General features: G+C 41.8%; 1 protein-coding gene across 1 annotated transcript in view; it reads left to right on the top strand.

Annotated features, from left to right (window-relative positions):
* The window catches only part of LOC125461735 (solute carrier family 2, facilitated glucose transporter member 5-like), a 63,236-nt gene extending 43,374 nt beyond the window's left edge, over window positions 1-19,862 (top strand). The window contains exons 9-12 of the mRNA XM_048550834.2: window positions 12,153-12,254; window positions 16,799-16,868; window positions 19,039-19,166; window positions 19,617-19,862. Of these exons, the coding sequence (XP_048406791.2) occupies window positions 12,153-12,254; window positions 16,799-16,868; window positions 19,039-19,166; window positions 19,617-19,862 (546 nt within the window). The remainder of the gene's footprint in view (window positions 1-12,152; window positions 12,255-16,798; window positions 16,869-19,038; window positions 19,167-19,616) is intronic.
* Window positions 19,863-26,559: the final 6,697 nt, after the last annotated feature.

Below are 26,559 nucleotides of genomic sequence, written 5' to 3'. Positions count from 1 at the left end.
CCAATCTAACCACCACCCCTTGACATTCAATGGTGTTACCATCACTGAATCCCCCACTATCAACAACCTGGGGATTACCATTGACCAGAAATTCAGCTGGGCTCACCACATAAACACATCGGCTGCAAGAGCAGGTCAGAGGCTTAGGAATACTGTGATGAGTAATTCACCTCCTAACTCCCCAAAGCCTGTCCATCATCTACAAGGCACAAGTCGGGAGTGTGATAGAATACCCCCTACTTGCATGGATGGGCATAGCTCCAACATCACTTGACACCATCCAGGACAAAGCAGCTTGCTTGTCAGGACCACATCTATAAGTGTCCACTCCCTCCACCACCAATGCTCAGTAGCAGCAGTGTGTACTATCTACACGATGCACTGCAGAAATTCAAAGATCTTTCAACAGCACCTTCCAAGCCCATGACCGCTTCCATTCAGAAAGACAAGGGCAGCAGATACATGGGAACACCACCACCTTCAAGATCTCCTCAAAGCCACTCATAATCCTGACTCGGAAATATATCACTGTACCTTCACTGTTGCTGAGTCAAAATCTTAGAATTGCTTCCCGAATGGCATTGTTGATAAACGCACAGAAGATGGACTGCAGAGGTTCAAGAAGGCAGCCTCCACCTTCTCAGGACAACTAAGGATGGGAAATAAATGCTGGCCAGCCAGTGACACCCACATCTCAAACATAAAAATCAGCAGCAGAAATTCGCCTTTCGGCCCTTCAGGCCTGCTCCATCATCTAATAAGATTATGGCTGATCTACTTGTGCTTTCCTCATCACCATCTGCTCCTGATAATCCTTGATTCCCTGCCTAACAAGAATCTATCCATCTCTGCTTAAAAAAATACTCAAATGACCTCCACATCCAGCATCTTCTGAGGCAGAGAGTTAAAAGTCACACAAACCTCTGGGAGAAAAATATTCCCCTCATCTGTGTCCTAAAAGGGCAACCCTTTAATTTCAAAACTGTACGCCATAGTCCTGGACTCACTCACAAGAAGAAACATCCTCTTGTCATCCAATATGTCAAGAGCTTATATACTTCAATTAAGTCATCCCTCACTCCTCTAAACTCCAGTGGAAATTAGCCCAGCATGTCCAACATTTCCTCATAAACAACTTTCTCATTCCAAGTATCAATCTGATAAATCACCTTTGAAATACCTCCAACACATTTACATCCTTCCTTAAATAAGGAGACCAAAACTGCACATAGTATTGAAGTGGGGTCTCACCAATGCCAAATATAAAAAAGTCATAATACCCTTATTTTTATGTTAAATTCCTCTCCTAATAAACAATAGTATCCCATTAGCCTTCCTGTTTACTTGCTGTATCTGCACATTATGCTTTTGTAACTCATGCACATAAACACCTAGATCCCTCTGCATCTCAGGCTCAAGACCAATTGGTTCACAAGAGACAACTTGGTTTTTCAAATATTTCAGCAAGTTTGCAGTTCATTTTTCCAGTGATTTTATTTTTAATCAAGGCCAGCCTGATATTGCTAGCTTCAGGAAATTCAGCAGTTAAAGGAAGGCAAGAGGGTTTGATCTGACATGAGTTTCTTTGTGACACTGCTTGTGGGCCAAGAAGACCAGGTGTGTTTCTCCCAAACCCAAGTTATAAAATCCCACTGCCATAATCTGTCTGTTCCCTCACTCCCATCTGATTCTCCCCCAACCATCAATTGGTTCCACCAACTGGTATGAAACACCATGCCCCTCCATACCCACCATCAGACCAGCTTCATACATCTCCATCCCTTCAATCAGACCCCCATGGCCTGAACTCCTCCACTTTCCAAATTTTGATCAGAAGCCCTCACAATCTCACCCAGACCCTACAGGATCAACTCGTCTGGACAACTTGGCTACACCCTTGTGCTCTCTGCCTTCACAGCTGACTGATCTCTAACCTATCACAGTTATCATCACCTATCCATTTGTGGGAGGAAAATCTCCAGAAAAGATTTTGTGAATCTGAATTCCCAGTTTTCACAACTTCAAAAGGAGTATGCTCCTGAGGTCAAAGCCAGTGATCAATGACCACTAACCAGAGAGGTTCTGACAACAGGTCATTGACCAGAAAGGCTAACTTTGTCTCTGTCTGTCTTTCTGTGCCTTTCCTCTCTGATTTAGCCTGTCTTAACTACTGAGTATTCACTTTTTTTTAAACACATGTGAGGACAACAGACCATATGCATTATCAGAAAGGTGGATTTTAAAGATCTTCACAGGAGACAGTGGCAGCGAGGTTGAAGGAGGGAGTTCCAGAGTGTGGGGCCCAGCCAGCTGAACGCATGGCTGCCAACAGCAGAATGATAGAACTGGGAATGGGCAAGAGACAAGAATGAGAGGAGTGTAGATGTCTCAAAGGATTGTTAGGCTGGAGGAGATTTCAGAGATAGCAAGCAGCTCCAGAGGGATTTGAATATGCCGATAGGAATAGTGATGGTGGTGGAAGGTTGTGGGACTGGAGATTATGCTGGAGATGGTTCAAATTCTCAGCGGTCTGGTTTGGAAATTATTAAAGGCACCAAGTAGTTACCTCAAGACACTCAGCTGACAGAAACTAAGCCCAAATTCTTCTGCTCTCACTAAGGTCCGTTTGAGAATTGGTCAAGGTTTGGTGGTAGCACTTTCTAGTAGCAATAAGATTGAATCTGGGCCTGGGAGATCCTGGGTTAGAGTGTTGTGTGAAAACCAGAATCCTGCTGATGTTACCCACTCCTCATCATAATCCTCATCAGCTTGGACATTACTAAAGCAACTAGCTGGACTCATTGAGATCCTGTGTTTCTCTCGAACAACCCCCCCACCCCCGTCTTCAATATATATTTATGTAATGTATATGTCAGTATTTCTGTTCTCCCTCTCTTTTGTCCAGATTTTTTTTTCTCCCTCACTTTCCATGTCTCCATCTTTCTTTTCTCCTTCTATATCTCCCTCTTCCTTTCTTTGTCTTCCTCTATTTTCCCTTTTGTTTCTTTTCTTTTTATCATTTTCTACCTCTGGTTTCTTTTCCCCAGTTTCATTCTTTCTCTTGCCTTTTTTAATTATTTTCTGTCTATCCCCTTGTATCAGTTTCACTCATTCCCTCCTTTCTTTGGCCCTTATTCTTTCTTCCCATTTCTCTGTCTGTCAGTCTTTCTCTCTGTTCCTTTCTGTTTCTCTGCCTCCAACTCTTGATATCTGTCCATTTCTGTCTCTTTCTCAATCTCCGTGTGTCCTTCAGTTCTGTGATGATGCTATGGATTTAAGAGGTGTATTTTGTCCTTTTTTCAATGAAGGTTGAGGCAGAGGAACTGAGCAGTCTGCTCAAAACCAAGAGGAAACAGCTTGTAAGGCCTTGGGGAATTGTTTTAAAGTTGGAACAATAGGAGCAGGCTGAATGGATGGGGCCAAGCTCCCACAGAACCAGGATTTTTAGTTTTACTCAGTAGCTAGAATCTTGAAGTTGGGTGTGGAATTTCTTACACTTCTCTCTGTTACAGCGAAAAGATGGAATTTTCTTCGTGCAGCTCGAATGGCATGTGAGACAATCTGTTTTACTGAATATTCTTTGCAAAGGATATGTTTATAGGATGCTACCATTGTTGGAATAGTTAATTAGTAGCTGTTATTTTGTTAAGCATTTTGTAGAGTTACAGTTACACCAATTCTTTTATGTTTATTTTGCTTATATTTTGACTGAAGTATAAAAAACAAAGTGTGTTTTGCTTAATGTTGAATAGTTTGACCAATCGAATTGCATCTGGAATGTAATGCGTTAAATGTACCTCTGAAAAGTTAGGGTCCACACTATCTCCTTAACAAGTTTTGAGGGGTTTGGTCTGGCCCATAACAAATTGGGGTTCTCGTTGGAATCAAAATCTTTAATTCCAAGCTTGGTTTCGGATTATTGGATTCAAAGGCAGTGAGTGGTGAGCATTGGTCTTTACTACTTTGGGTGTTGCATTTATTTGTTTTAAACAGGGCATGCCTCGTGCAGTAATGGGTCTTTCAGTTGCCAAGAGTTTCCTGGGGGTGTTAGAAATCACTAGGGGATTTTTACAGAAAGTGAGCAAGGCAAAGCTTTCAGAATTGACGAACAAATTGCCTGTGTCTGTGAGGAAAGGGGAAACAATTGCAGCAATAGCTCTACATTTACGATCGCCAGGAATGCAAACAGAATCATTAGAGATTGCTGAAGTTCAATTGCACATGAAACAGCTTAAATTGGAGGCAGTGGAAAGGGAAAAAGAAAGAATGGTCCTGACAGAACAAAAGCAAAGAGAAAAGAAAATGAAATGATTTGAATTACGATTAAAAGCAGAGAATAAAGGAAAGGAAAAGATAGCACTGGCAGAAGCAAGGGAGAAAGAGAATTTTTGAACTTTGAAGGTTGGAACTGAAAACATAGAAACATAGAAAACAGGTGCAGGAATAGGCCATTCGGCCCTTCGAGACTGCACCACCATTCAATATGATCATGCAATCTCAGTATCCCACTACTGCTTTCTCTCCATACCCCTTGATCCTTTTAGCCACAAGGGCCACGTCCGGCTCCATCTTGAATATATCTAACAAACTGGCCCCAACAGCTTCCTGGGAGAGAGAATTCCACAGGTTCTCAACTCTCAGAGTGAAGAAATTCATCCCCGTCTCAGTCCTGAATGGCTTACCACCGTATTCTTAGACTGAGACCCTCAAAAACTCAAAGTCAACTTAAAATGGCAAAAGAAGAGGTGAAAAGTAGGAGTAGCGATGAGGACAGTGATGGAGAGTAATCCCATCATAGCTAAAGGCCTGGCAGGGAGGTCTGTTTAAAAACGTCCAAGTATTGCCTAATTTCAACAAGAAGGACATTGAAGACTTTTTTCATTCCATTAGAGGAAGTGGCTAAACAAATGAAGTGGCCAGTGACCATGTGGATATTCTTAATTCAAACAAAGTTGGTAGAGAGATATTTACATCACTATCAGAGAAGATATCCGTGGAGTATGATATGCTGAGAAAAGCCATTTTAAGTGCACAAGAGCTAGTACCAGAAGCCAACAGACAACATTTCAGGAATCTAAGAAGGGAACATGGTCAGATGTATATTGAGTTTGAATTTGTCAAACAAAGTAATTGTGGTAGTGGATACGGGCATTGAACGCAGATCAAACTTATGACACTCTTCGACCATTATTTTGGAGGAGTTCAAAAATTCACTTCCTGATGTAGTGAGAACTCATGTGGAAGAGCAGGGAGTTAAGACTGCAAGGTTAGTGGCAAAAATGGTAGATGATTAAGTTGGTTCATAAATCAAATCTGGCTTTCGACACCAGTTTCAATCTGTGAGGGATAGAAGCTGGGGAAAAGAGAAATCCTGAGGTGGTAAGGGAAAAGGAGATCTCATTGAAGAAAGTAAGGATAGTTTACCGCAGAGTAAAAAGGAAACCCCTGAGGGGAAAGGAGAAGTTAAAAAGTTCAGGTACTGTAATAAAGTAGGCCACATGAAGTTGCAGTGTTTAGAAAAAGCACTGGGAAGATGGATGTGGGAACACAGGATGAACCAGTGAGTTTTGTTGAAGTGGTAGAGGAAAGCACAATGGAGCTGCACCAGAATGTACAACCTGATCAGAGGCTGGTTGAGAAGAAATTGCCAGATCGTTTTAAAGAATTTAATTGCAAGGGTCAGGTTTACTCATGTTTGCCAGGAGGACCAGGTAAAGAAATCAATATTTTAATTAAGATACAGGAGCGAGTAAACCTTTGATGGTGAGAGATGAGGAAATGTGTAATTCAGAAAGAATATTGCCAGGAAAAGTGGTAAAACGTGGAATTCATAGTGAGAAGCGCAGTGTTGTATTATATTAAGTGAGGTTGGAGTGAAAAGTAGTAGTAGGAGTAATAGAGAAATTCTTGGTTCTGGAAATACAATTTATCCTTGGTAATGATATAGCTTGGTCACAGGTGGGAGTGGTGCCTATTGTGGTTGAAAGGCTAGTGGAGAATCAGGGAACTGAGGTGCAACAGAGCAAGTAAATCCCGGGATTTTTCCTGACTGTGTGGTAACAAGGTCACAAAGACACAGGTTGAAAGCAGGAGGAGAAAGCAACAAATATAGATGTGGAAGTTGAAGTACAATTATCAGAAACTGTGTTTGATCAAATGTTTAGGAAAAAAAAAATCAAGAACAGGTGGAGAACAAAGTGGATATTTTAGTTCAGAAAAATTAGCTGAATTACAACAGAAAGAATAAAAACTAAAGCAGTTGTATCAAAAAGCAATTAAATGATGTGAATTATTTGATAACAATACCAGATAGAAAAAAATCTCACAGAGTGTGTCATGTGAAAATACTGAAAACATATTTTGATAGGGAAGGAAAGAGAAAGAATATTACTGGTTACAGCACAGAGTGAAGAACCAAGTTCAGATGATTCTGAATTGGACATACCTCAAATTGCATTGGACAATGAGGAGGTTCTCAAAAATTGGAATAAATTATTGAGTTATCTTCTAGAGGAAAATTGAAATGACCTGAAGAAGTCACTACAATTACATTGGGAGATAGAATATAAGATGGGAAGTACTAATCTGATTATGCATGATGTAGATACAGGAAATGCTGTTCCAAGTGAGCAACATCTTTATCGACATAACCCTCCGAAGTTGGCACTGGTTCAAAAAGAGACTGAATACACACTCAAAGACAATAGAATCAAATTGCAGCAAATGGAGCTCACCCATTGTGATGGTACCACAACCAAATGGTACCTAAAGATGAAGTGTGGACTTTTGCAACGTCAGTGCATTACAAAACCTGATTCATATCATTTTCCACGCTTGCAAGACTGTATTGAGAAGATTTGACAAGTAAAGTTACTTTTAAGTACTGTTACTTTTAAGTTGCATTTCAAGGTTGGACTTACTCAGAAGATATGGGCAGATACTGTCATCTGAAAGAGTGAAGAACATTTTGGTCTTTGTGACGCAGAATGTGCTATACCAGTTTAAAGTCATGCAATTTGGTATGAAAAACACGGCAGCCAGTTTCCACAGACTAACCATTAAAGTCGTTTCGAGATTACCCAATTGTGTGGTGTACATTGACAATCTGGTGATTTTTAGTCACACATGAAAGGAACATTTGGAGCATCTATCGGAATTGTTCGATTGACTTCAGAAGGCAGGCTTGATGATAAAATTGATTAAAAGTGAGTTTGCAAAAGCCCAAGTCGCATTTCTGGGCCGTGTGGAGTGGACTTGGAAAGATAGCCCCACGGAATGTGAAAGCAAATGTTCCTGGGGAGTTTTCCGTACCATCGACAAAGAGGGCAGTACTACAATTCCTGGAACTTTGTGGTTTTTATCGGAAGTTCATACTGAATTTTAGCAATGTGGTTGCGCCACTGATTGACTTGTTGAAGAAATGCAGAAAATTTCAGTGGACAGAGGACTGACAAAAGGCATTTGACAGCCTTTGAGCTGTGTTAACCACTGCCCCAGCATTAGCCACATCTAATTACACAAACCATTCAAGTTGGTCATCAATGCGAGTGTCAGTGCTGTTCCCTTGCAGGAAGATGACGAGAAGATAGAAAGACCTATAGAGTATTTTCCCAGCAAGTTGAATAATCGTCAACAGAAGTATTCCATAATTAAAGAGGCCTTGAGTTTGGTGTTGGCGTTGCACTATTTCAACATTTATATTTGCCAGTAATTTATCTGGGATAAGTATATATACTGATCATTACCCCTTAAAAGCTCTGGAAAAAATTTAAGGATAAAAATTCCAGACTGTTTAGGTGGAGCTTATTATTGCAGCCATTCAATTTGAAAATTACACACGTGGTGGATGAGAAAACGCAATTGCCAACATGTTGTGGCTTTGATGAAAGAAGATGGTGGAGTTTGGTGGTGAGAATAAAATGTATTGAGATGGACTGTTTGCATGCTCAGAGTCAATGCAATGTTTGTGCTTTGTGTACTAAGAGTGTAAAACTAAAGGGTTTTTAAAATGAAGCTGTTAGCGAAGATTGATGGTTCATCTTTTTAAAGGGAGAAGTGTGACAAAACTATGACTTTTAGAGGCATACTTTGTGCTTTTTTTTAAACCGAAGAAAGGTTACAACAGAGGTACTGAGTAGTCTGTTCAAAGCCAATAGAGTAAAGTAACTCATGAGCCCTTGGGGCTTTTTTTTAAGTGTTGGAACAATAGAAGTAGCCTGAATGGGTAGGGTTAACCTCCCATAGAACCAGGATTTTTAGGTTTTGCCTTCTGCGGTTGCTGGTGTCTTGAATCTGGATATGGAAGCTCTTAGTCCTCTCTCTGTTGCAGCTAAAAGCTGAGATTCTCTCCCTGTTCCATAGAATTGCACATGGGACAATCTGTTTTACGGAATTTTCCTTTGCCAATGATATATTTATGGCATCTTCCAATATTGGAACAATTAATTAGTAGTAGTTAATATATCTATTATTTTGTTAAGCAGTTTGATCAAGTCACAGTTAAGCCAGTTCTTCCTTTCTATTTTTTAACTTTGTCCATATTTTAAATGTGGTGTAAAAATAAAATGTGTTTTGCTTAACATAGAGTAGTTTGACCAATCAAATTGCATCTGCAATGCAGCACTTTACACCTATCTTTAAAGTAAGAAAAAGTGAGGGGTCTAGGTAATCTCCTGATATCTTTTGAGGGGGTTTGTTCTGGTCCATAACCCCGCCCCTCCCCACCCACCGCCAACACACATTATTCCTACCTCTTCCTTTTTCCCAGCTCTCTCTCTGTTCCCCTTTCTGTCTCCCTCTTCCTAACCATCTTTATCTTTCTCTCAAAGTTCTTGGCTGGTATATTTGTTCTTTCGCACAACAGCACACAATGTATGGGCAGGAACTGATGTGCGAGAAGAGGATTCTGTGTCTCACTGTTCATTACTTCAACTAACAGCAGAATTTATTCTGTGAGCTGCTCTGTCCTGTTTTAAGTGGAGCATGACCCACGCTATATAACGCTGAATAAGGTTTTTGACAATTAAAGAGACTAATGCTGGTGGTTTTTAGTCCCAGGAGTGAAATTGCTTGGTGCTTTTTGCCTTTAATAAACAGAAGATGGTGTAGATTTGAGAATGAATCTGCTCTCGCAGACCGGGCTAAGATCCAGTTCTGATGTGCTGGCAGTTATAAGACCCTCCTAGAACTACAGCAAGAACTTTAACCCCAGCTGCACATAGTTACTCACAGAAAATCACAGTGCTGTCATCGATATAGGTCCTGAGTGGGAGAGACAATGTTACCCACTGGAACTGGAAGGATTGGTTATAAAATTACAACCATTTGTTAAACTGTACTATCCTCGTTTACCTTCACTACCCGTTGGTGGAATTCGTTTCACATGGACACCAGGAGGCTTGTGCAAGATTTGGGACATTCACTGGAATGGAGCGAGCAATGCTTGGTTACCTCGAGAGACAAAGATTGTTCTCCTTAGAGCAGAGAGGTTAAGAGCAGATTTAGAGGATGTGATCAAAATCATGGGAAGAAACTGTTTCTACTAGCAGCAGACTCAGTAAACAGAGGACACGGACTTAATATAATTGAAAGAAGAAGCAGGTGGCAATGGAGAAACCAAGATAATAAAATGTGAGGCTGGATGAACACAGCAGGCCAAGCAGCATCTCAGGAGCACAAAAGCTGACGTTTCGGGCCTAGACCCTTCATCAGAGAGGGGGATGGGGGGAGGGAACTGGAATAAATAGGGAGAGAGGGGGAGGCGGACCGAAGATGGAGAGTAAAGAAGATAGGTGGAGAAGGTGTGGGTGGGGAGGTAGGGAGGGGATAGGTCAGTCCAGGGAAGACGGACAGGTCAAGGAGGTGGGATGAGGTTAGTAGGTAGCTGGGGGTGCGGCTTGGGGTGGGAGGAAGGGATGGGTGAGAGGAAGAACCGGTTAGGGAGGCAGAGACAGGTTGGACTGGTTTTGGGATGCAGTGGGTGGGGGGGAAGAGCTGGGCTGGTTGTGTGGTGCAGTGGGGGGAGGGGACGAACTGGGCTGGTTTAGGGATGCAGTGGGGGAAGGGGAGATTTTGAAACTGGTGAAGTCCACATTGATACCATATGGCTGCAGGGTTCCCAGGCGGAATATGAGTTGCTGTTCCTGCAACCTTCGGGTGGCATCATTGTGGCAGTGCAGGAGGCCCATGATGGACATGTCATCAAGAGAATGGGAGGGGGAGTGGAAATGGTTTGCGACTGGGAGGTGCAGTTGTTTGTTGCGAACTGAGCGGAGGTGTTCTGCAAAGCGGTCCCCAAGCCTCCGCTTGGTTTCCCCAATGTAGAGAAAATCGTTTTTGATGCAAGAAGTCAAGATATGGAATCTGCTGTCTGAAATGATGAAAGCTTTCAGAATAGGATTTGGATACAGACTTGAAGGGGAACATTTGCAGGATTTTGCTGTAGGAATCCACATCACATCAGCAGCCCTACTCAGAATGATTGGAAAGGAAGGAATAAGGAGCTGCATTAAGTAACTCTGATTTCAGTAAACTTTCTCCATCATTAATATCAATCAAGTTTTGTGACAAGTGATAGTGAAATGCAAGTTTAACATGGCTAATATTCATGGATAACTCACTGCCCAAGCATCTGTTATTCCACTTGTAAACCCTTTGCCCCTAAAACTCTCAATTACATCAAATTGATAACTCACTCCACCAATTTGATATTTTGTATATAAATGCACCAAACTCCTCAATTAGATTCCAATCAGTCATTCACTCCCAGTGTCTATTATTAATATATAAATTCCAAAATATCTCAATTAGCTTCCAATGTGTAACTTACTCTTGGAAATGTGTTATTCGATATATAAACATAAATATAACTCAATTAGATTTGAGTCAATAACTTACTCTCAGGTATCTGTTATTCAATAATGTAAACCCCCAAACCTCCTGATCAGATTCCAGTCTGTAATTTGCTCCCAGGTATCTGTTCTTCTAGATGTAAACTTCATCCTCCCCACCAAACCCCTTGATTAAATTCTAATCTGTAACCTACTCCCAGCTACCTCCTGTTCTATATATAAACCATCTGAACCCTTCAATTGGATTCCAGGCTGTAATTCAGCCTGGGTACCTGTCACTCTCTATGTAAACCACCTGAATCCCTTTATTAGATTCCAGTCTGTAACATAATTCCAGATGTCAGTTACTCTCTGTATAACTATTCTCAGCCTCTTAATTGGATTCCAGTCTGTAATTCACACCTGGATCTAAATTGTTCTACATATAAACCACCTGAGTTCCTTGATTAGATTACAGTCTGTAAAGCACTCCCAGGTATCTACTATTTGACCAATAAGGCATCTGAACACCTCCATTGGATCCCTCTATGTTATTCACTCTAGGATGTCTGTTCTACATATAGCCCACCTTGAACTTCTTGATTAAGTTCCAGTCTGTAAACTCACTCTTGGGTATCTGTTAGGCTAGATATAATCCATGCTGAGCCCCTTGATTAGATTCCAGTCTGTACTTTACTCCTGGGTCTGTTAATCCATGTCAATACCTTGATTAGATTCCAGTCTGTAACTCAGTCCTGGGTATTATATTCTATATATAATCTACACTGAACACTTTGATTAGCTTCCACCCTGTAACTCACGCTGAGTGTCTGCTACTCCTCTCTCGTTCACTTTCTTTGATAGCTGAAGAGTTGGGAATCTGCACGTTTGAAGAGATCTTTTTTTGGTGAGGTCTCTGGATTACCAGATATTGGGCATGGGTTATGTTTGGGGTTTGCAAGATGTTTGGTGGAGGGTTTGAGAGATGGAATTGGGGGCGGTAAAAGCAGTTGACCTGGGGGACAGGGGCCAATGGTTGAGGATGATGGAGGGGCTGAGAGGTGTCCTGACCAAATGTAGTCTATACTGAGATAACAAAGTGTGGGGCTGGATGAACACAGCAGGCCAAGCAACATCTTAGGAGCACAAAAGCTGACGTTTCGGGCTTAGACCCTTACTGAACTTGCTGCTCATCACTTTGGGGATAGAGAAGGTCTTTTGCTGCTGACCAAATAGGTGCTCCGTTGCCCAAATTACAGAGTGAATCACTATCTTCCAGTGACACTGTCTGATTGGTTCATTTTGTCTGTCTTTGTGATTCAGAGTTTAACCATCGACAGGGTAGGGAGACGTCCATTGCTGATTGGTGGATTCAGCTTTATGGGATTCTCCTGTGCTGGGATCACAACGTCATTACTCTTTGAGGTAATTCCAGATCGTCTCTGTTTATCTAGTCAGATTCTTCACCTCATTAATTAACACACTGACAGCTGTATGTCCAGGGCTGACTTGGCGTTAACACAGCCCACAGCAAACATGTGAATAGGAAAGAGAGGACTTGAATTCCAAAGTGTCATTTACAGCCTCAGAGCATTCCAAAGGTTTTTACAGCCAATCACATGCTTTGGCCTCTGCTGAATCATTGCATTGATCTATGGGAAATGCAGTTCAGGGAAGATTGGGAATTGTGGGGAAACGTGGAGAAATTAGGATTGTTTTCCCCTGAAAAGGTGGAGGTGAGGATTTGAGACATTCAAGATTTATGTTAATAGAGTAAATAAGGAGAGACTGTATTCTTTAGCTGAATATGCGGGGGTTGCCTGATGATGAGAAAGTGAATAAAATGGGTCAACATTCTCAGAAGTCTAGAAAAATGAGGCTTTATTTAGTTCAGATAGGATTCTGAGAGGGTGTGATTGGGTAAATGTTGAGAGGCTGTCTGCCCCCACGCCCCACCAAAACCACCACCGGTTCAAGGGTCTGAGATCAACAACAGGTTCCCAAACATTGGGTCGGATGGGTCACATCAGAATAGCGAGCTGCCCGTCCTCCCAGCGCGGATGGCTAATGCAGATGGGACACTTCCCAGTCTGGAGGCACTAGTGTGACAGAAAACATTTCGAGTGGCAAGTGCAGGACAGGCCCAGGGTAGAGACCTGGCAGAGATTGACTGTGTCCAGTGTGAGGGAGAAATTGGCCGAGTTGGGAAAACTAAATGGCACCTTCTGTCTTTTTGTTCCTGTCTGTCTGTTGTACAAGCTGCTTCTCCCAGGATTCTGACTCCAGCCAGTCTGTGCGTGCAGGTGGTTGGGAAAAAGGAGTTGTTTTAAGTGCACAGGGGTATTTGGAACAGAGACTGCTGAGTGAACGGGTTGGAAGACTGGCAGGTGTGTGGAGAATGGGTAGGGACACATACATATGTAATTAGACACGTTAGCTGAAACCCCTACGTGATTACATAAAATAATAACATTTTCCACGCAGTACTTTAGAGTTTCGTATTTACATGAGGTATTGTGGACTGATCTATAATACTCAAATTTTAATTATATGCTGAATGTTTCTATGCTGCTTTATGGCTGTTTTGTTTTTGCTGGCATCTGGGGTCACATTAATTTTCGAACGGTAAAATGGAGTCACATTGGAAAATAGCTTGAAAGCACTGGCCTAGAATTAGCACAGTCTCGGGATACGGAGGCATTCATTTCGGATTCAGGTAAGGAGAAATTTCTTCACCAAATGCTTGTAAATCTTTGAAATTCTTCCTCAAAAGATCTGTGGAAGGTCAGTTCTGGAGCACATTCAAGGTCGTGATCAATAGACTTTTGAGGTCAGAAGTCACACAACACCAGGTTATAGTCCAACAAGGTTATTTGAAACCTCAAGCTTTTGGAACACTGCTCCTTTGTCAGGTCACCTGACGAAGGAGCACTGCTTCGAAAGCTTGTGATTTCAAATAAATCTATAGAATCTAACTTGGTGTCACCTGGTGAATTATGATCTTGTCCACCCCAGTCCAACACCAGCACCTCCAAATCAATAGATTTTTGAGTTCCAAGGGAATTGAGGGATTTGGGAATCAAGTGAGAAAGTCTATGTTGGGCTTTATGGCTGTTTTGCTTTTGCTGGCGTCTGGGGTCACATTAAAGGAAAACTGGTTTGAGAAGCCATTTTTTGCTCCAATCTCATAGATTTTGAACTTTGGTTAACAGTAGGCACAGATTTACAGTGATTGCACATCAAGATGTCACAAGGTGGAAAATGCTGCCTGAAAGGACATACAAAGCACACTCAATTGAAACTTCCAAAAGGAAAGTAGATAAATACCAGCAGGACTCGAGGGAAGGAGCAGTGGGGATGTGTCTATAGCACTGTCAGAGTTGGCAGAAGCGTCACAGGTCATAAAGCCTCTCTTCATGTTGTGTCACTCTACAGATCTATGAACATTGTTGCTTTTGTGTTTGAGGCAAAACATGGCAGGTAGCCTGCATACAGCAAGATTCCACACACTACAGTGGGGTCACTGATCAATTGGTTTTCATTTGGTAGTGTTGTTTGACGGTTTGAGATTGACCAGCAAAGTCACAGCTTCAAACCCTGATCTGGGTAGAGTTAACTGATCTGATCTCTACATTCAGATAGGCTGCTTCTTCACCAGGGCTCAGAGCGGTAGGGAGATAGGAGTATCGTGGGTGGGGAAGCAGAAATTGGAGCACATTTATCACAATAGAACTGGCAGATATTAGTTAGTAATATGCTATATTATTCGGATCTGGCTGCATTTGGACATGGGCTGCTTCAGTGTCTGAGGATTTGCAAATGATGCTGAATATTATGCATTCAATGAACATTCCCAGGCCTGGCCAATTGACGGAGAAGAGGTCATTGATTGAACAGATGATGGTGTTTCAGGCCTGGGACACTACCTGGAGGAACTCCTGCAGAGATGTTCTGTGGCTATGATTAACTTCCACAACCACAACCACCTTCCTTTGTGTCACATATAACTCCAACGAATGACGTTTTCCCCCTGATTCCCATTGAATCCAGTTTTCCTTGGTGCCACAGTTGATTAAAAGATGTCTTGATGTCAAGGGCAGTCATGTTCACCAATTCTTTGAGTTCAACTCTTTTTTTTTGTCCATGTTTGAGCCAAGACTGTGATGAGGTTAGGAGCTGATTGGGTCTGGTGATGCCCAAACTGAGCGTCAGTGAGCAAGTTATTGCTAAACAAGTGCTGCCTAACAGCACTGTTGATGATACTTTCCATCATTGCACTGATGATTAAGAGTGGATTAATGGGGCAGCAATTGGTTGGGTTTGATTTGTCCTGCTTTATGTGCGCACAACATTCATGGGCAATTTTCCACATTGTCAGGTAGAAGCCAGTGTTTTTGCCGTACCAGAATAGCTTGGCTATTGTGACACAAGTTCTGGAGCACACATCTTTAGCGCCATTGCCGGAATATTGCCAGTACCCATAACTTCTGACCTCTATGGGTCAGTATTGATGGAGTGCTGCACTGTCACAGCATCAGTGCTAAGGGAGGATCAGTATTGAGGTTCAGTGCTAAGGATGTGCCACGCTGCTGGAGGGTCAGTTCTAAGGGAACATTGCACTGTCGGAGGATCAGTACCTTGGGCGTGCTGAATGATTAAAGGTCAGTAACTGAGGGTGACAGCACTGATCCTAGGTCAGTAATGAGTGACTGCTGGATTTGTGCCATATTCTGGATGAGGTGTTAAAGCAAAACTCTGTGGGTCTTTGTTGATGAAGTTAAAAGTTCCTAAGGCAGCAGTTTCAGGAAAATCATAGGACCTCTCCCTGGGGTCCTAGGTAGGAATCTAAGTTGTGAAGATGATACAATGATGTTTCAAGACATGTTGGACAAACTGAGTGAGTGGGCAAGAACATGGCGCATTCAATATGATGTGGACAAGTGTTCACTTTGGCAGGAGGAATGGAGGTTCAGAATACTTCTTAAATGGTGAGAGAATTAATGGCCAAAGTTGATGTCCTCATTCATAACATACAGGTGCAGCTAGCAATTAGGCATTCAAATGGCATGTTGCCCTTTTTTATAAGGTGTTGAGTACAGGAATATAGAGGTCTTGGTTCATATGTACAATTCTTGTCCTCGTGCCTTAGAAGGAATATGTTTGCTGGAGAGGGTGTGCAGCAGAGGTCCATCAGATCAATTCCTGTGATAGTCTCAAGATAAAAGCTTGAAGAGACTGGGTCCATATTCTCTGAGATTTAGGAAAATGAGTGGTGGTCTCATAGAAAATTACAAAATTCGACAAAGAGCACAACAAGGTGGATTCAAAAAGCTAGTATGCCCTGTCCTGGGAGTGTATACAACCAAGGGATACAGTCTCTGAATATGGAGTAAGCCATATAGGACTGCAATGAAGAGGAACTTTGTTTTATTCATAATGGTAGTGATTCTTTGGAATTTTCTACCCCACAGGGCTGTGGAGCTCAGTCATCGAGTATATTTAAAAAAGAAATCAATAGATTTCTAGTTACAAATGCCATCAGGTGATTTGGAGACAATGTGATAAAATGGTATTGTGTAGATGATCAGCCATGATCCAGAATGTTGGAGGAGGCTTAAGAGCCAAATGGCCCGCTCCTATGTTTCTGTTTCCTCTATCTGCCCTAGCCAGTATCGTTCACTCGAACAACATCAAAAGAATAGCTAATCTGATCATTACATCATTGCTGTGTGGAATCTTGCTTTGTTCAAACTGACTGCTTGTTCTTACATCACAACAGTGACTACTGTTCGAAGAAATACCTCATTGGCTGTGAAACACTTTGGAATCTTCTGAGGTAGTAAAAGGCAGAAAAGAAATAAAAGCCTTTTCTTTCTCTTTTTGTTGTACAACTTGCAATTTTTGATGAATGTTAACAGGTCAACAGCAAGACATTATCGACTCTCATTCATGTTCCACTATATTGACAGGCTCCATGGATGCACTATGCCAGTGTGGCTTGTGTCGTTGGGATTATTGCTGGATTCTGTGTTGGACCAGGTATACAGTTTTGGACCTGCTCATCTGTTGCTGAAGCCCCCATTGATATTTTGTTGCCTCGGACTCAAACTATTCCAATTCTCTCCTGGATGGTCTTACAATCCCCAACATCTGTAATCTTAAACTAATCCAAAACTCTGGAATTCCTTTATTTTTAAAATACCTATTCTTGTTTTGAACTGCCTCCTCCGCATCACCACCCTGGCCTTGTGCCTCCCTGTCTCTCCTTAAGCTCTTCTAGTTTCCAACGTGCCCATCGCCCCACAAACCCTCCAAGATCATTGCACTCCTCTAACTCTGGCCTCTTCAGCATCTCTTATTTTACTATCTCCACCATTTTCAGCAGAGTGTTCTGTTTCCCCTTCGATCAAGGTTTAAGTCAAATGTCCTCTCACCTCCTGGCTCTGGATTAGGTGCTGTTTTAGAAGAACTCCTGTCAAAAGCACCTTTTGATGCTTGGTGATGTTAAACAGTACTATATAAATGCAAAAGTTGATGTTGTTGACATACCTAACTGGTCAAACATTGTAAGGTGCTTCACAGAATCAAACCTAATCTTGGCCTCTTGGCTTTAAGAAACATCTTAACACAGGAGAGAGAAGCGGAAAGCTTTTGAAGGGAATTCCAGGATTGGGACCCAAGAAACTGAAGGTATCGTTGCCAAGATGGAGCTTTAAAATCTGGTGTTCTCCAGGTTTGTGTCTTATCCAACAGATGATACCTCTAATGTATAGGGTGTCTCCCTGACTGGAGTTTTGACTTTGTTCCAGGGTGGGGATCAATCACCATCTCCATTGATCCAAACAACCACACTGGTACACAGTGAAAAGTGGAGACCATGAGGAGTGGCAGGACCAGGAGGATTTGAGTCAGGAGAGAGTAATCAATTCCTCACTGCTGTGACCCTTCACCTCACTGGACCCTGTATAAATTTTACCCTCCCAAATTGATTCTGGAGATGAGGTTGTGGAAAAGTAATGAGAGTGAATTAGCAGGAGTGCAATCAGAATGATAAATGTGGGTCTTGGTGTTTAAGGTAGTTGATTTATTGGTATTGTCCATGAAGAATATATTCCATTTACAATAGAGAATGTATTCAGTGTAATTACATCTTTAATTAGTACTTTTCATGGATCATTGTATATAAACAATGATGAATATATCTTCTCTTTTATTCTTAATGAACAATGGCGCTCATCTCAGAGTTCAGATCCATTTTATCACATTAAGCTCTGTCATGGCCATTATGCAAAAATAATGCAAATCTGGGCTAAATTGTTCCTAAACTCATCCTCTGAGTATTAGATTAGATCTCTATCAACATCCCTATTTAAGTAAATGGGGGAGCAAGCCAAGCATTGGAACGTACGACACAGCACATGACACTTAATTTTTACATTTCAATCTTCTCCTTTCTGCTTGCAGTAGGCCAGGCCTGTGCAGCAGTCAGGCTAGGGGCTGGGGGTGGTAGGAGGAGATGTCATGTGTGAGACATGAGTGAGTAGATGAGAGCCAACTCAAACCACCTTTCATCCTCACCTGCTCCAAATGGGGCGGCTGATCGGAGAGAATGGTTATTGAGAGTTTGTCACACATGCCCCTTTGGATTTAGTACTGGTGACCTTGACACTTAGAAAAGTGCAGAATATGAAGGTTTCGAGAGTGTGAATATTGCTGCTTGTTTCTCAAGGGACAGTGCAAATAGGTCAGTGGCAAATTACTCTTGTAACCTCCATAACTAATTTCTTTCTTTCCCTTCTTGTCTTCCCCCTCCCACTTTCTGGAGGATATTTTCCTCTCTCCACATCTGTCACTTCTTGTGCCTTCTAACCTCTCTTTCTTCCTCGTTCTGTACTTGCGCACCATCTGTTTTTTTTTGCATTCTGTACAATCTTCTATCACTGTTGTTCACTTTCTTCGTCACTGTTTTATTTCTGAGTCCCTCTCCTGCCCCGCCTCAATTTCTTTCTCTGTACCCTGCATTTTTCCTACTGTATGTTTTTCCTCTTTCTTTCATTTTCTTTCCTATTTTCTGCTCTCACTTATTCTTCTTTCCACTCCTTACTATCTCCTCTTTCCCTCACTGTCTCTCTAATTTCTCCTCTCTGCCACTATCTTCCCAACCTCAATCTCCCCTTTATCCTCCCTCTCCTTCCCTTTCATTGTGCAGCGGGAGTCCCATTTCTGATGACTGCTGAGCTGTTTACCCAGTCACATCGTCCAGCTGCTTACATCATTGGAGGGGCTCTCAACTGGCTATCAAACTTCACTGTAGGCTTTGTCTTCCCATTCCTTCAGGTTAGTAATGTCAGTTAATATTAAATACTTATCAGGAGGACATTGTAGTTTTTCAATGATAGAATAACAACAACATGCTTTTATACCCAAAATGCACGATGTAGCGCTCCCTCAGCGCTGACCCTCCGGCAGGGTGGCGCTCCCTCAATGTACAACCTTCGACAATGTGTTGTTTACTCCTTCCATCATCCAGACTGTGATCCCCAATGTGGCACCGCACATTGGGGATCAGAGTCTGGATGATGGAATCAAGTCCTGGAGCCATGTGATCTCACAGTTTTATGACTCAAGAGGCTGACCCTCTTCAGCCATTCCCAGATAGGAACACTCAGTACACCGATATTCCAGATATGAGAGTTGGGAAGATAGTCTAGGACAGGAGCCATTCTTTGAGTGCCCCATTCCCCCAACGAGCCTGTAATTTGTAAAACATGTTCTCTGTTTTTGCAGATGTCTGCCGGAGCTTACTGCTACCTAGTATTTTGTGGGGTATGTTGGATTGTCGCTATCTACGCTTATATTGTCATCCCAGAGACCAGAAACAAAACCTTTATGGAGATCAATCAGATGTTTTTCTCTAAAAATGCAACAAGATATCGTATACTTCTGGATGAGGTTCAGCTGAGGAAGTTTAAGGGATATGGGACTTTAGAAAACAGCTGTACAGATTTTGAAACTTATTTTATGGATGAATAAATTCCAGGAGATTTGGATACATAAGATGGTTATAGCTTAGATCTGATTTTTATATTACTAAGGTAACTGTTGGACATTAGTCCTGCATATTGACAAGACCTCATCACCACCCTCCACACAACCCCTTCCTCCAATCAACCAATGGTCCTCTGCATTGAATTTGGTTACTATCACTCCATCTCCTACTTTAGCTCATTATTTTCTCAGGGAATCTACCAAAAACAGGATTGTCCATCAGCTCTAAACCCCAAACTTCTTTCCCCTCTGCTTCACACATAGCATCATCAAACCACAGTCCCTGGACTCTCTTTAGCTCCAGGGCAATTGCCTCTGAGTTGGATGATTGTGGGTTCAATCCCCACGCCAGCGACCTTAACTCAATCATCCAAGTTGACACTCAGTTGCAGTACTGAAGGAGCATAGCGCTGTCCAAGGTGCTGACTTTCAAGTGATTGTAGCTCTGGATAGATGGATAGAATTCTCCTTGAATCAAGGATGACAAAAGAAATTTCATAGCTAGTATTTTGCAAAAGAACACTGAAGTTATAGCTAGTGCCCTGAATGTTATTTATCCCTTAATCACAATATCACCGCAATCAATTATCTAGAAAAGTTTCCAAAATGCTTATGTTAGTTCCCTGTGTATAATACCTCAATTTTGAAAATTCTTGTCCTTGTTTGCAAATTTCTCCATTCCCTCACCCTACCTCTGCAATTTCCTCCAGCTCTACAATCCTGTGTGATTTCTGCACTCCTCTAAATCTGACCCCTTGCACACTCCTGATTTTAATTGTTCCATTTGTGGCTGTGCCTTCAGTTGCAAGGTCCCATGCTCCAGGATTTTCTCCTTAAATTTCCAAGCCTCTCCATCTCCCATTGCTGTCATCCTCAAATGTTTCTGATTGTCAAGTTTTATTTGATAATCACTATGCTGTGATTTGATTTGTTTTGTTTTGGTAAAGGTACTATGTCAGTGCATTTTTTTTGTTGTTAAAGAGAGCCAAATCCACAATGTGTGAGTTCACATCCTGCTGTGGGCAGGAATTCAGTTTTTATTAACTTGAAAACAAAAGACCAATGTTTGCAAAAGTGACCATGATACACCCAAAAAACGTATCTAGTTCACTAATGCCCTTAAGGGAAGAAATGCCTTACCCAGTCTTTGCCTGTAGATTATTCCAGAGCTACAGAACTGGGGCTACTGTTAAATGCCCTTTAAGGCAGACAAACAACTTAGAATGACAACGAGCGCAAATGTGGGTTTGCAGCAACAGCCCACCCATCCATTTCTTTATTCACACAAAATGTGGGCAATACTGGTGAAGCAAGTATTTATTTCCATCCTTAATTGCTCCAAAGATAGTTAAAAGTCAATATTGCCGTGGATCTGGAGTCAATTTAGGTTAGACCAGTGGTTTCCTTCCATAAAGGGCATTAGTGCATCAGAACTTTATTTTCCAAACAATTGATAATAGTTTCATGGTCATCATCAGACTCATAATTCCAGATTTGTTATTGAATTCAAATTCTACCAACTGCCATAGCAGAATTCAGACTCATGTCCTGGGAACATTATCTGGGTCTGTGGATTAATACACTAGCAATTAGTAAACTCGGCTATAGCGCCCCCGTAAACAAAGAAAGAATTGCCAATGATTATAGTCCCTTCCTAAACTCTCAACCTGACTTCCCTCCTTTAAGATTTGCCTTAAAACCAACCTATTAGTCACCTGAGCCCAAATATGTCCTCACGTAACTCACTGTTGGAATCTATTAATAGTTTTTTGAAGAGCCTTTGGAAAGCTCACTATGATGAAGATTCTATATAATGTAAGTTACTTATGATGGGCTAGGGATCGAGAATTGCTGGTGGCCCCTGCGGTATATGTTCTAATTTAGCTGTATTGGGAATATTAATGCCGTGCGCCCTCACCCAGGCCATTAATTAATGACATTGGCTCATCTTTTTTTGCACTTCTTGTTTCTGGATACTTTAATAGTTTCAGGTCTTCAAGGTTGGTGGCTGAAACAGCCAAGGAAGACAGAAGTTAATCTTTGATCTACTTTGGAATAGCAAGCTGTTCTGGCAGAGAACAGGGCCCAATGGTGTTCAATATGCTTCAGACAGATCTGGTGATAGGTGATAGCTAAATCAGCTGCATTCTTTGAAGGTCCAGACCTGCATCCCTTTTTTGACTGGAGGGAACAAAGGTGGGCAGGTAGGAGAGCCAGGTGCTGTATTCTGGAAACAAATGATGCCCGGTTGAAGAGAAGGAAAATAAAACAATAAGGAGAGAAAATGGGAAAAAGAAGGAGGATTGAGTAATGTATAGTAATATGGTTCACTAACTGACAGTTCGGTAAAGAAAAAGAAGGAAGCATATGTCAAGTATAGCACATTACAGCCCTCTTCAAAGTGTGGAGAGTGTAGGAGGTTGCTTAGAAAGGAAATTAGGAGGAGAGCAAAAAACGGCAATGAAATATCTTTGGCAGGTGGGATCAAGGAAAACCCCAAGGCTTTTTCAAAATATACTAAGAATAAGAAAATTACCAGGGAAATGGTGGGACATATTAAGGACCAAAGAGTAATCAGTGTTTGGAACCAGTGGATGTGGATGAGGTCTGAAGTGAATACTTCACATCTGCATTCACAGAGGAGGAAGACATTGTAGCCAGGGTTTTCAGCTGGGGTGGTGAGACTCTAGAACACGTTAAGATTAATTAGGAGGAAGTATTAGATATTTTAGCAGGCATACAGATGCATGAATCCCCAGGGTCTGATAAGATGTATCTCAGGCTGCAGTGGGAGGCAAGGGAGGAGATTGCTGGGGCTCTGATAGGTATTTTTAATACTTCATGGCTACAGATGCAAGATGATTGGGGGATAACTGATATAGTTCCTCTGTTCAAGAAGGGTTGCTGGAATAAGCCAAATAATTACAGACCAGTGGGATAAGCCAAGTAATTACAAGTGGTGGGAAATAATTTGAAAAAAATTCCAAGGGATTGGATTAATCCACAGAGTCATAGAGTCCTACAGCACCAAGACAGACCCTTTGGCTGAACTGGACCATGCCAACCAAAATATCCATCTGTGCTAACCCCAATTCCCTGCACATGGCCCTTATCTTTCTAAACCTTTCCTATCCATGGGCTCATCCAAATGACTTTATCAGTTGTTCATGTACCCACCTCAACCACTTCTGCCAGCAGCTCATTGCATATGCATACCACCCTCTGTATAAAAAAGTCACCCCTTGGGTTCCCATGTTTTCTTTCCCCTCTTACCTTAAACTGATGTCCTTTAATTTTTGATTCTCCAACCCTGGGGAATAAAATTGAGTGCATGCATCCTGTCCATGCCTGTCATGATCTTATACACTTCTCTAAGATTCCCCCTCAGTCTCCCACATTCTAGAGTAAAAAGGCCTGGCTTGTCCAACCTCTTCCGATAACTCAGCCCCTTGATTCCTGGCAACATTCATGTAAATTCCTTCTGCACTTTTTCCAGTTTAATAACATCCTTGCTATAGCGAGATGACCAAAACTGAACACAATATTCCAAGTGCAGCCTCAACAATATGCTGTACAACTGCAAAATTACTTCTCAACTTCTATACTCAATGTCCTGACAGATGAAGACCAGTGCACCAAAAGCTGCCTTCACTGCCCTGTCTACCTGTGACTCCACTTTCAAAGAACTGTGCGCCTGAACTCCAAAGTTTCTCTGTTCCACTACGCTCCTTAAGGTCCTACCATTCACCATAAAACTCCTACCTTCATTTGACTTTCCAAAATGCAACATCTCACATTTATCTATATTAAACTCTATTTGCCATTTCTTGGCCCACTTCCCAGGCTGATCAAGATCCTGCTGAAATTTCTGATAACCTCCCTCACTGTCCACGATACCAGCTATTCTAGTGTCATCTGCAAACTTTATAATCATGTGTTGTATATTCTCATCTAAATCATTAATATGGATAACAAACAACAATGGGCCCACCACTGACCCTTGGAAAGGCAGAGATTGGTTGATCAGGGATAGTCAGCACAGATTTGTTAGAGGGAGATCCTGTTTGACTAATTTATTTTTTTTTGCAACAGTGACTAAATATATTGATGAGGTCACTGCAATTGTTGTAGTTTACGTGGACTTCATTAAAGCCTTTGAAAAGGTCCCACAAGGAAGGCTCATCAAAAAGGTAACAGCCCACCAAGGCAAGTTGGTGAACAGGATCCAAAATTTGGCTTACAACTAGGAGGCAAATGGTAATGGTGGAGGGTTGTTTTACAATTGGAAGCCTGTACTACAGGGCTCGGTTTACTACAGGGCTCAGTACTGGGACCCTTGTTGTTTATTATTTACATTAATAACTTGGATGTGAATGTAGGAAGTGTAATTAGTAAGTTTGCAAATGACACAAAAATTGGTGGTGTTGAGAAGGATGGTCTCAGGCTACAGTCTGATATTGATCACCTGGTCAATTGGGCAGAGCAATGGCAGTTGGAATTTCATCCTGATAAGTGCGAGGTGTTGCATTTTGGAAGGTCTAAGACAGAAAGGATATACACAATGTATGGTCGATCCATAAGGAACTGAAGAACAAAAGGACCTTGATGTGCAAGTCCTGAGATTCCTGAAGGTATCAACACAGGTCGATAGGGTGGTGAAAAAGGCATTTGGGATGCCTGTCATCATTAGCCAGGGCATTGAATATAAGAGCAAAGAAGTATTATTACAACTCTATAAAACATTGCTTAGACCACAGCTGGAATACTGTGTGCAGTTCTTTTTGCCACACTGCCCGATGGATGTGATTACACTGGAGAAGGTACAGACAAGATTCACCAGGATGTTGCTTGGGATTAAAATCTCAGTTAGGAGGAGAGACTGAATAGGCTGAGTTTCTTTTCATCAAAGCAGAGGAACTGGAGGTTCGGATTGAGGTATAACGAATTATAATAGGCATAGACATGGTAGATCATGGGAATCTTTTCCCCGTGGTAGATGATTAAAACCAGAAGGCATGAGTTAAGGTGAGTATTACGTCACCCAGAGGGTAGTAGATATAAGGAACGTGCTGCCTGAGAGGCAAGGAGTCTCACAACATTTAAGAAGCATCTGGATGAATACTTAAAATGCCAGGGCACTGTAGGCTGTGGGCCAAGTGCAGTTAAATAGGAATAGTGTAGTTTAGTGTTTTCTAGTCAGCATCAACAATGATGGGACGAAGGGCGTATTTCTATGCTGTATGAATCTATAGTGCTGTTGAGGTGGTGTTGTGGTGGTAACGTCTCCAGACTGGTAATCCAGCTGTTTTGAGGACATGGGACAGACATGGTGGTTAAATTGGAATTCAATTAAATCTGTAACTAAAAGCTAGCATAAAGGTAACAATGTAATCGCTATTGTAAAAACCCGAGCAGTTCATTAATGTCCTTGTGGGAAGGAAATCTGCCATCTTTACCTGTTCTGGCCTACATTTGAGCAGTGTTGCTCCCTCTTAACTGCCCTATGAAATGGGTTTGCAAGTCACTCAGTTCAAGGATAAAAGATGCTGGCCTTGCCAGCAACACCCCACACCATGAAGCAATTTAAAATAAAGTCATTCTACCTGCAAGCAGCGAGCGTCACTCATTGCTACACAAACTTGCCAATCTTGGAAGATGACCAAGTGAAGCTGTCGACTTGATGCAATTCGTGATCAGTTTCAGGCACCGGCATTTTCGTATGGACTGCAGTGTTTGCTCTCATCTGAGCTCAGGTTTGTGTGCTGTGTCCTATTATATGGGCAGTTGAGTTTAATGGGCTTTGAAAGTAAAACTCCATTTAAAGACTCTTTATTTTATTTTTGCTAAGCTAAGAGTATATTTATACAGTAAATTAAAAAAATGAATCACAGGCACTCTCGATTCTCCCAAACCACTCATGTTGTCAGACCTTGCGTTGTCTTCATTTGTATCACCTTAATTTAGTGTTAATTATGTTCCTCATTTGCAGAGAACAAGCATTAGCAGCTCGCCGAGGGAATTAGCAGCACATGGAACGTATACCCAGAGACAGCCAGGCCCATTAGTAAACACACAGCAAGGGGAGGGAAAGAAGCAGAAATAACATTAAACAGGTATTTTAGACCAAGATAATCACATTTTACAACACACTGGCTTATGGGTAAAATGTGAAGGCTGGTCCAGCCCCATTCTCTCACCCACCCCCACCCCTCTCTTGCAACAACACTCTATCCCTGAGGCAAATCGTCCATCTGTGATCTGTGCTTTGCTGCTAAAGAGTGCACAGATTAGCAAGGGGATGGATAAATGCCGCTAGTGTGCTTTCCTTATTCTATGCTTTGCTGGATAAAGCTGACTGGGCGGATTACATATCACTGGCGACCACTTAAACGTCAAATTACCATAAACTTTTAGAAAGGAAAAATCGAGTAGCAACACAGGTTCAGATTTTTAAAAAGCCCCCAATGTAAACTGATTTGTTCTTTGCACAACAACAACTTCCATTTAGACAGCACTTTTAAAATAATAAATTGCTCATAGGAGCATTAACAAACAAAATTTGACACTGAGCCACCTGAGGAGATGTTAGGGCAAGACTGTGAGCTTGGTCAAAGAGAGCATCTTAAACAACAAGAGAGAAAGGGAGAAGCTTAGGGGAGGGAATTCACGAGTTTAGGGACCA

The sequence above is a fragment of the Stegostoma tigrinum genome, chromosome 20, assembly GCF_030684315.1.
Source record: "Stegostoma tigrinum isolate sSteTig4 chromosome 20, sSteTig4.hap1, whole genome shotgun sequence".
Taxonomy (NCBI): Eukaryota; Metazoa; Chordata; class Chondrichthyes; order Orectolobiformes; family Stegostomatidae; genus Stegostoma; species Stegostoma tigrinum.
This window is presented reverse-complemented; position numbering and strand designations above follow the sequence as displayed.